The 11,772-nt window shown below is 33.4% G+C and overlaps 1 protein-coding gene across 8 annotated transcripts in view; it reads right to left on the reverse strand.

The window, feature by feature from the left end:
- tmod (tropomodulin) overlaps positions 1–11,772 on the reverse strand; it is a 49,607-nt gene that overhangs the window by 25,995 nt on the left and 11,840 nt on the right. For 4 of the 8 annotated variants that reach the window (XR_001227772.1, XM_013309212.1, XM_013309214.1 and 1 more), the window contains exon 1: positions 1,568–1,902. The exons of 1 other annotated variant lie outside the window; for it this stretch is intronic. Coding sequence is in view for 4 of the 7 variants with exons in the window: in XM_013309212.1 (XP_013164666.1) it covers positions 1,568–1,690 (123 nt within the window). In the remaining 3 variants the exon portion in view is untranslated. Of the gene's footprint in view, positions 1–1,567; positions 1,903–11,772 lie in introns of those variants that run through there. 3 more of the 8 variants (XR_001227774.1, XR_001227773.1, XM_013309218.1) reach the window with 2 other exon arrangements.

Genomic DNA, 11,772 nt, shown 5'->3' on the forward strand with positions numbered 1-11,772 from the left:
ATTTCATCTGGACAAACATCGAGTGGGAGCTTTGCGACAAAGACTGGCTCTAATGACCTACATGAAACATTGAAGAATTTTATGAGGCGTACAACGCGTCATGAAAATAGTCAAACACTAAGGGAAAATATTAATTTAATTTTCAACTTCAAAAAGGAGAAGGTTCTCAATTATCTGTATGTTTTTGTAGTTCTAATTAATAATAAATAACATCGTTTCTTTAAAAAGAACGAATGGAAATAAAAGTAATTAGTAGACTGAACGCCCCGTCATTGCGCGGGATTCTGCCACATTCATATCTGCCCATTTCGTCTTTATTGTGTCTCGTAACTCGTAACTTTAAAACTCGTGTATCGTGTTATTTATTGAAAAAGACCGTTTAAAAATTAGGTTAGCAGCGGGGCTAGAAAAAGTGCATTCGCTCCGATTTCATAGCGAACTTCAAAAATGCGTAGAACTGACAATATCTTTTGATAAGTCGTCGCTCATTCGTTATGGAATCGTTTCGTAGCGAATGCACTTTGTCTAGCTCCGCACTTCGTGAGTTCGCAGATATATTGCGACGACAGGCTTTTGTTTTATATTTTTCAGTGATATTTTGTTGGCTAGTAAACTCTATAACTGAACCATTGGAGGCGTGGACGTAAAAATATCATTGTAAATATGTTTGGTCTCGCACAACCTGGAAAATAGAACGCGGTGACGTCAGTAACGTGTGATCCACCGTGTTGGAGATTGTGTAGTTGGAGTTAAAAAATATCTGGACTTAAGAAACCTAAGCACCAGCTTGCACTTCGGAAGAACGGAATTTTTAAAGTAATTTTGTTATTTATATTCGGATCAGGTGCATCACTTAGCTGGTTATTTGTTATCTAAAAGACTACGAAACTAAGCTTCGTATCGCTGTTCCATCAAGTTGAAAGAATGTCATATGATTTTTTTTTTAATTTTTACGACGGATTAGTCCTTACAAATATTATAAAATTATTGGGTTATTCAGGATTATATTCTATTACACGTTCAACAGTTGAATTTGAAGGGATATTTTGCTATTCCTGTATTATTTTAGACAGGAAATTTCAGTTACCACGATCGTTGTTTGTTGATTAGGTGTTTAAAAACAAACGCATTACGAAAACGTCGTGACATTGACAAAGGAGAACAATTGGCATCACGTTCTCTATAAGAGCACGATAATGAAAACTAATATTTCTCAACGTTTACATTTATCACAATATATTAAACGGTTTGCAGCATTAGATATAGGTTATTTTTAGTGTCAAGATGCGGTGCGTCACTTTATAAACGAGTTGACATTTGACGGGAGCGTATCGCCTTCACCTCGGGGCTGGCTCGAGTCAGGTGACCGCTGATCGCCGCCGAGCGTCCCTGACATCCGTGCCTTCCAAAATAAACAGCCCAACAATATTACACATATATTAGAATATTCAACGCTGTAAGTTTACGCAGATCAAACAAACTCGAAGCCGGATTCCTCCGCTTCTAAATAAGTCGTCGGAGCGAAAATACGTAGACTGAATCACGTTCAAGGCCGGCGCAGACTTACCGACGGGACCATCTTCCTGGTCGTCGTGGTCGTGATTGTTTCGACCACAGTCTCCTCCATCTCGAGCCCTTCGCCATCGCCGTCAGGACGGCCGTCGCTCCAAGATCCATAGAATTCCGTCATGATGAACTTATTATTCCACTTCACACTTCTTTATAACTTTGACACATTCACTATCACTAGGGAGGGACTCACGTCAATATTTCATAATCGGTTTATCGGTAACCAGAATCGATTTATTAGTAAAGGCACATCACTGACCGCGCGGTCCAAGCGGCGAGTCAGCTACTTTGTAGCGAGCGAAGTGGAAGCGGCCACTATTGCTCTTGCTCAGAATCCTACTGGAAAACTGAAATAACCCGCCTCGAACAAAAAGCACCAGCCAAAACATTTCACATGCGCGATATTATTAGTTGGACGATCTAGTCGAAAGAACTAAGTGTCGTCGTTTCACGAATAAAACGGATTTGATTAAACTATGGGCGACTGCGTGATTATCTTATTTGATTTTATTATGAAGTTGTAGGAATTTGACGTGAATGGTTGTTACGGTTTGCCTTAGTTCTTTGTTATGTGATGGATAGTTGATAAAATATCGCTTTGTTAATCAAATTATTTTATATCTTTTATACTAAATTGCCTTGATGATGTCATTGGATATCAAAAGTCTTTGTCTCCATCGCTCAGAGGAATCTTTGATTTTTAATGAGGTTGTGATGTAAACAAAGAAATACAAAATAATCCTATTATTGTTTTCCTAAACAACTGTTGAACTTAAACAGTACAATTTAAATCGAAAGTAATTAAATATGTAAAGTGTTAATTAATGACGAATAAGCCTTCTTCACACATTCATTTAAAATTACATAAAAATTAGTTAAATTTACATATTTAGGACCACAGAATCGTTAGTAATTTTCGAAAAATTTTGAGGTTATCTTTTGCAAGTTTTTTTCTATGACATTTTTTTACATTAGAATACTGTGATATTGTATAGAGCCGTCCAAAGAAGGCGTCAGCGTAGGCGCTGACAGCTTCCCCACTTTATATAAATATGCGGCACCCTAACAGCCCGCGATAAATCTGTACCATATCCGCGCGAAATCTCATACGATATGCAATTCTAACAACTAATAGATAAGATTCACTATTCAATATAGTATCAGCGTTAATAGTTGCAAGATTCTCTAGACAGTACACAGGTAAACACGATATTGCATCTTGTTTAGTTTATATTAAAGTTCAATGTTCTACATCTGAAGATGTGTATGTTTCTGTGTGGATTTTCCTAAATTAATAACATTCTAACATTACCTGATTTTTAGTAAAAATAAGAAAGCAAAGCACTCTATGTTTCATGGTTTAAATCGTTCACAATATACAAATTCTAAATACGTTTACTTCAACCATTTTGAAACAATTTTGAGTAAAAAGCATTGCTTTAGTATTACGTCCAGGTGTGGACTTTCGCAATCATTATCAACTTGCCCTTATTCCAACGTAGGGTCGGCACTGTATGTACTCCTCCATACATCTCTATCAGCCGTCATATCACCCTTCTTACGCATATCTTCTGTCACCCAATCCTTCCATACGTACTTTGGTCTACATCTACCTGTAACGTTCCTACAATAATTGGATATATTATTATATGATCAGTTTTATATTTAAGTTGACATATTTTCTTACCATGTCACATATCTCTATATCATAAATCCATTTTATTTACTAATGTTTCTATTTAATAACTAACTAACTATTATTATAAATGCGAAAGTTTATCTGGATGGATGGATGGATATTAGAAGGTATCTCCAATGGAACAACAGATATCAATAAACTGGCACAGATGTAGAACAGCCTGGAAGAACGCATAGGCTACTTTCTAAGTCTCTTTTCACAGTCACAGACGGAGTTGCGGGCAATAGCTAGTCGCATAATATTAACAGGTGAATGCATTCTACCGAGAATTCATCTAACGTTCGATTTCCTACGAATTCAAATGTATTGATGTTATTTGAAAAACATTTCTCCGAATGTTTCCTAAATCTTACTGCAGATTTCAAATGTTTGATACCAACCAGGATATACAGAAATGCAATAGGAATTCGCTTTTAAATAAAGAGGTAAATCTGAAATAGTTTTAATATAACTTAATTTAGGATTTAAATGAAGATAAAAAAGTTTACGTATTACAGACAAAATGCATTCTTTCAAAATGCACCATGTAGTTTAGCAGTAACCAATACAAACCTCCGATTCTCACCATTGTTTCTTCTTGCTTCTTTCATTATTCGGTGCTCCAAGAACTTACCTGAAAGCAAGAATAAAAAAGTCATTAATATTGAAACCCATGTCATATAATCATCATCAACAACCTTTATCTGCCCACCGCTGGGTATAGGCCTTTCCTCAACGTCTTTCACAGTACACGTTCCTCCACCTTCCGCATCCAACGACTTTTCAAAACACATGTCATCAGCTTACTATACGTCCCAACTGAGGGGCTCTAAGCCTACCCTAAGTTAGGGGTGACTAGGCCATAGTTAACCACGCTGGCCAAGTGCGGGTTGGTTGACTTCACACATATCTTTGAATTTCTTCTCAGATATGTGTAGGTTGCATCACGATGTTTTCCTCAACCGTAAGAACGTCGGACGTACGGAACTTACATATGTAAATCGAAAAACACATTGGTATATGGCGAGATTAAAACCCAGGATCTGCAGATTACAAGTCAAGTGCCCCTGAGCCACCGACGTTCTAAACACATGTAAATAATAATAATTTTTAACAATATTCTTCAAAGAGAATAATAGTTATTTTTTTACAATTCAACTACAAAATCTTTCTGTAATTGTTCTCTAGAATGAAAATCCAAGGTTAATTGAAGTAATGTAGTATTGTTAACTTGGTGTACAGTTCACGTATTGAAATATATAATGACATGTTGTGATACAGCGAAGATGTACGCGTTCGTCCCTGCCATTGGGTTGGCAGTTGTGTCACCTGCGCGTCCGCCCCTGACCCAGCTCTAGACACGCGCTTCCGCCACTAATTATACATCCGCACTCACCTCACCCGCTCTCATCTGCTCACATCCGCTCTTGCAACGTGAAAATCATATTGCGCTAATATACTAGCTGTCACTAGTGATTCCGTCCACGCAGAATTAAAGAAACTTAATAAGTAGCCATCGTTGAACAACTTTTTCGCTTGGCACAAGACAGGAAAGGGTTCGCTGAGCCGACAGCCAATCTCCAATAATAAAGAGGCATTAGAAGAAGAAGAGTAGCCTATATGTTCTTTTAGACTATGTTCTATATGTATGCCTAATTTCAGTGAGATCCATGCAGTTGTTCCGAAGATACGTTCAAACAAACATCCATCCATCCATTCTTTAGACGGACTAAATATTCCCATTTATTGTAGTAGGAAAAAGTCAGATTTATATTCACATGAACATGTACAAACCTAATAATAATTTTAATACGCATTTTGAATTGCAACTGGAAAATGAAAAGATCTTTTTATTTCTTCTAGAGCTCTTGAAAAGTCTTAGATTGTGGTGAAGTATTGAGCAGAAAATTAGAAATCATTGGAAGGAAAACGCATAGATTTGATTCTAACGTGCCAAGAGTGGACACAGTTTATCTGATTTGTGTGTCACTAATGAACATTAAATTTTAAGGTTCAATCTTTCCAGTAGGATTAGAAGTAGATATGAAAAACATAAAGCAAAACAATCTAAATGAATTCACAGCATATTCAACGCCGTTCACGCTCCATTTTGTAGTACAAGGAGACAAAGTTCAAAGCGAAAAATAACTTTACGTAACGAGTTGTAAACAGTCATACAGATAATCCTATAATATCTGGATTTCGCAACAAAAATACAACTAGATAGAAAATTAATTCGTAAACATGGATGATCGGTGTACGCTGGAAATAGTATCTACCTCCGGAATCGTAAACTTTTCAAATGACATTGGTGCATTTATAAATAGAACATTCCTAATGAAAATTATCATAGTGAGCTGGCATGTTTACAATTTTTCCGACAAAGATAAATAAATGGAACAAAATTGTACTTTGAGTGGTGAGTAGGGTTCCTCCAGTGACTACCAAGGATGTCAACATGTAGGAGTATCATTAACTAGCGGTCGAGTCCGTCCGTGCGGTACTAAAAGAAACTTACCAAGTAGTCTATGTGTTCTTCCATACTTTTACACCTGTGCCAAATTTCATCAACATCCGATCCGTCAAGAACCCATCTGAAGATAGCTTTTAACAAACATAAATCCAAACTTTTGCATTCACAATATTCGTCAAAGACGTGTCACTGATAGGTTGGAAACTCCGCAATTTTTAACGTTATAAAAGACAACAATTTGAAAATCGAACGAATCATTGACAATTATTCGTATACCAAAAAGCTTAGCTGGAAGAACACCTTGTTAAATATGAACCTGGATAAGTTTCTCTCTAACCCGAGTTTCTCTCTACTCAGTCGTCTGTCGGGACCGGACAATGTCTCGCTTATAGAGGTTTTTGCTTATTGTATTGTTCGAGCAATATTTTGATCGAATGGACAAAAATATCTTTTACCGGAATACTTATTATTATGTCAAATTTTGCATTTTGTCATCGACATTTCAAAAACTGTACAATTCATTGCAACAATGTTGATATTTACGAACAATTTAAATGAAAAAAAAAAGTAAAAACGGTTTATAGTCGGATTGATTAATAGATTCGTGGTAGATGCTATTTCTCAAGATTGCACCAGAGGTAATATAAATCTTCAAACAAAAAGACTTAGATGGATAGTGTTTCGAACATTTCGACGAAAACTCATTATGTAGCTTCACCTAGACTCAAATCAATTATTATAAAACAGGTCTAGAAATATTTTTTATTAGCTACAGATATTTATTAATTTTCAACCTCAATTGTCTAACAGTGGGTTTTCCGAGTCCAAAATCTTTATTTAAATGTATTGTTATCTCTGTTTTCTCAAAGGTGAAAGACAGGGACGATGGTCTGTTTCATACATAGATTTTGGTATCAAAAACCGACAGTTAATGACACAAAATACACAAAGAAAATAGGTACTGCATACTACTACAAAAGATTTTTCTTGTTGAAAATATACGATGTAATCACAAGAAAGGTTATATTGCATTGTCACATAAAAGAAAACGTATCGTATTTTTAAAATTAGATGTTGAAACAATTCGTTTTAAAATATAAGGCATAGGTTACAATTAAATTCGTGTGACAAATGTATCTACACATCTATTTATATAACGTCAACAATAAATTAATCGAAGTCTGCATACTTGGGATGTAGAAAGGTGAACGGCATATATTGACGGTCGCGCTCAGTTGGCAAGCGATGATATGATGAAAATTGATTTAGGCAGTCTCAAGCCCTTTAGAAAGCGTAGAGAGTTATGCTAAATATTTCTGTTATGGAATAAGACACAACCAGCTAAGCGGAGAATAGAGAAGTTGTTTTACATATGTATATGTGAAAATTATTTATGTGATGTAATGTTTCATGTTCAGGTGACGTTTTCTAATATTAATATGACTAATTGTACGTAAGTATGGTTATAGTGAACACAAACAACTGAGCCAAAAACAACATGGCGTCTACAAATAAATTCTACGTATTAAAAAATTAAGAAAATAATTTGTTTGAATTGTCACTAATAAAGTCATTTGTACTAAGTCCAATAATTCGATTGTACGTCAAATTAAAAGAGTTTCCATGCAATCTTTTTCGAAAAAAGAACCAAACAATGAGCGTAAGAAATTAAATAAATTTTTCATTAAAATCATTTATTACAAATCAAACTTTAAGCAACGAATATGAAACATTAACAATGTCAAAATTGCTATCAATTTTAATGTAATTCTTGTAATTGGTTAATAAAAAACTTTTTATTACAAACTTTATTTTTGTTAAAACGAAAATATCGTAAGTAGACCATGTCTCGGAAAAAAAATCGCTTGGCAATCTTTCCAATCTCACAGTTCAATAGCTTTTTAAATTATAGGTGTTATGTTGCAATTTATATAGTTATTGTTTTTATTAGTTCGTTTATCGTTCGTTTATAAACATTAAAAAATATATAATGCACAATTAAAATTAAATTAAATATAGAAAGAAGTAGATAAATAAAAACTTTTCCAAATTTCCTACATTTATTTTTTAAAATTTGTACTTTATTTTAAATTTATTGTTGCCATAAAAACCCGCGTTTACTTAAAAATAAGTTGTAAAAGATTTTTCAAAAGCAATAAAAAAAGAATTGTTATACAAATTTAATTTGACATTTGGCACAGAGTTTATTATGTCACAGATTAATTAGACTTCATGATCGTAAATGCGAGTTGCAAGTACAGTTAATTTAAACTCTTAATCAAATTAACTATATAGGTCAGGTGTAGATTTGTATTTACTAGAGCTATATATAAAAGACATCATTAATTAATAACCTCCAATCTATCATTTCATTATTTATCTATAATATAATACTATCAGTCAACTTATTCAACGCAAAATTTAAAAAGAAATAGCTCATAAAATGGCCGCGTACATCCGCTACCTTCCCGTCAAAATTCCGTCAAAATCGGTCTAGCCTATCCGGAGATTATTCGGAACACACGCGGACAGACATACAGACAACATTTTTAAAAATTGTTTTCCGTTATTAGCTACTAAAATACGTCATGGTTACGTATATTAGTATGTATAGATTGTCTCAAAAAAAAAAGAAAAACTCTTAATCTCTTTTTGCAATCTTGGTAATGCCCTATGAAAAATTTACTAAGCAAATAATTTAAAATTATCACATCATACTACACTTATACCTATAAACTCAATTAAATATGGTTGGTGTCGGTTTAAAGAAAAGTTTTTGTTTAAAAATCAATTATTAATGAATCAAAATCAGATAATTATGTTTTGTCCAATAATAAAAATCAATTCAGTACATTGGTATACGAGGCGGTAAATTATATTCGGACAGCTGCGCGCCGCGTCGTGTCGCGTGACGCATCGTGTTTAGCGCGAACGTTGTAAATTAGAACGAGTAGCGCCATCTAGTGAACATCTACATATAACAAATTATTTTTCGACTGTTTTTTTAAAACCCTTGCAAGGGATGAAAATAATATTGAAACAGTTAAATAGTAAGTAAATTTCAAATAGTTATAACATAATGGTAACTGTAAAGTAATGGTTATAAAGTCATTGTGTAATTAAATAAAAACGTACGATTGCGTTTTGTTATTACTACGAAACTAACGAAACGACAATAATTAAGTAAAATTAAGCAGGTCGAAACATGTAATGTGTGTCGAATTACAAATATAAGTTAACTTATATAAGTCTTGTCTATTGAAAGAGGTATTTGCAAATTGTATTATTAAAATATAGTAAAAGGTTTCTGTGCAACGTTTTACATAATTTTATCACGCAATTATGAAGACTAGAGTCGTAAGAGTTTTAAATAGAGCATAACAAAACGTATGACTAAAGACATTTTTGTTGCAAATTGATAAACGCAAAGTCCAAATTGCATATTAACAAATTAAGAACGTTACAATCTTCTATATATAAATTAAAGTCGTGTTTGTTACACTATTTATAACTCAAGAACGGCTTTACCGATATGGCTGAAAATTGGTGAGGAGGTAGCTTAGAGCATGGAGACGGAAATAGGATACTATTTATTTAACTTAACTATATATTATAAGTGTTTAGATGGATGTGATGTGGATGGAAGGACGAGTGGGTTAAACAAATTAAGTTTCTATATATCCACGCGGACTTAGTCGCGGGCGACAGGTAGTATGTTATATAAAGTTATTAAGTTAATTTTTTATTAATAAAATAAGCTTTACTAACTGATAATGATACTTGGACCAAAAATCTACAATGTTTAAATTTATTTTCGTCAATAAATCAATTGACAATAGATTGTCTATCAGTCGCGTGGGCAGCTGTGACTAATCAATCGAAGTGCCAATAACCTTTTTTGTCGTCAACCGATATGCAACACTTCCGTATTATGTCAAAAATATATCTATAATAAGAATACTCTGAAAGTCTACGTAAAAGCGACCATTAACCCTGATAGAAACAATGAGATAAACGGGTTCCCAACTGCCGAATAACTAATACTAAGCATTCTGATCCCTTACATACTCTATGAAAAACCAGATATATATTTGAAGTTATAGTCAATTACTCTTTTAACAATGAGTTACTAATACTATAGCTTTGTGCATTGAATCTTAAGATCATTATGTGAAAGTATAATGAGCGTAAAAACATGTTTTAACTTTCTTTGTATGTTGAACATTCTGTATGTAGGGAAAAGTTTGCTCCAGTTTTCATTTTCACTATTTCTTCGATCAATTATTTTAAATGTTGACCATCTCAGTATTATTGTATTTTTATCATGTAAGTACGGTAATAGTTTTTCTCTTTTTTTTCTATGATTTATTTTCGTCAAACAAAGCCCTCGAAATTAATTAATAAAATAGAAATATGTAATTAAACAATAATAAAAACATGTTTTAATTATTGTTAATATATTTAATCTTAATAATTTGTTCCAAATAATTGGCACTAAATAATTTTGTTTTTTTTTCTTTCGCGCCATTTTAGGTGAACAGCTGCTAACTTGTCAAATCGCATATGACCTGTTTTAAAAGTTTGTGTTGTTTATGGTAAGGTACAATGAATTAACGTCTACTTGATAAAAAAATATAAAACTTTTTTACATGTTTACTGTAGATAAAAGTTTATAGATTTAGTTTAATATGTTATAATTTATGAGTTAGGGCTCAGTGCTAATATTTCTGAAGATAATTAAGTTATAATCAAAAATGATGTCATTCCACGTGATGATGGAAGTTAATAGTGTCGATAAAAGCTATGTAAACAGTGCCAGGGTCCAATTGCCAATCGTTGGAACCGGGAAATAATACGCGCCAAATGTCTCTTCACATTTTAATTGATTCAAGTATTTAATATTAAATACCATGTGACTTATAATTTCTAATAATTGCATACATAGAAATATCTAATTAAATAATTTTTACATTTATATAAATGCGTATTTAAACATATTGTTGTCTCTGTCTTTTAAAAGTGTAGAAGAGGGATAGTAATATATCGTTCAACAACGGAATCGTACAATCAGAATGTACACAAATCATAATTAACAAAGCCAAAGTTGGACGTAATTTACGAACCGCGTTCGTTCGTAGTTGGCAAGTCCGTCAGATGTTCTCGGAATATTCACAAGTGCATTGTCATATTATTTACGTTCTAATCATGACGATAATAACAAAACAAAATCATATTTGTCGAATAATGGGAACACAGCAATTAATAACATAGTCTTTTGTTTGTTGTATTCTTTGATTTCTCTGTTACAAAACAAAGGTAACAACTCTTAAAGTGTTTATTAAATTGTCTATGTCTATTGTAAATTAAAAAAAAACACAAGTGAAGTTTATTGATCAGTTAGGTCAATGACCTTTTCGAAAATCGTGTTTACAATTCATGTGGACACGATAGCGATAAAATCGACTAACAACTAGCCTGGCGCCATGCTGCAATGAGTAATTAAAGGCGCCATCAAGTTTACGATAGCAAAATCAAACGTTATGTCGCAAATATAACTTTTTAGGTTAAGATAGATCTACATCGAAGAATATGTTTCGAATATAAACATGTATTATCGTGAATTTCACTGCAGATAAACACACAAGAACACGTTGTTTTTATAGAAGTTTTCAAATATCTTGGCGGCTCGGAACATTGTACGAGTCTACGCAGAACACAAATTTGGTTGTGGCATGGCGTAAAGGGATACGCAGGGAGGTCACTGCGCAGAAGAATCGAAGAATATGAGTCGCCAAGACATTTGAAAAGACCTGTATTTTGAGAATATGGACACTACTACATTTACTGTAAAGAAATTAACTCCAATGTATTAAATGCAGTCAAAATTATAATTTCAGTTTTACACTTAAACCTTTTTGAAGCGAGAAAACCAAGGAAATGGTTATCAATAGTCACGACAAAGCACTACATTAGACCCTAGATATACGAGAAACCTTTATAAGCGAGATTTATTGTCTGCTATTGACGGACGACTTCCATAAGCGAGAAACTC

Source organism: Papilio xuthus, unplaced genomic scaffold, assembly GCF_000836235.2.
Source record: "Papilio xuthus unplaced genomic scaffold, Pxut_1.1 DF827777.1, whole genome shotgun sequence".
In the NCBI taxonomy this organism is placed as follows: domain Eukaryota; kingdom Metazoa; phylum Arthropoda; class Insecta; order Lepidoptera; family Papilionidae; genus Papilio; species Papilio xuthus.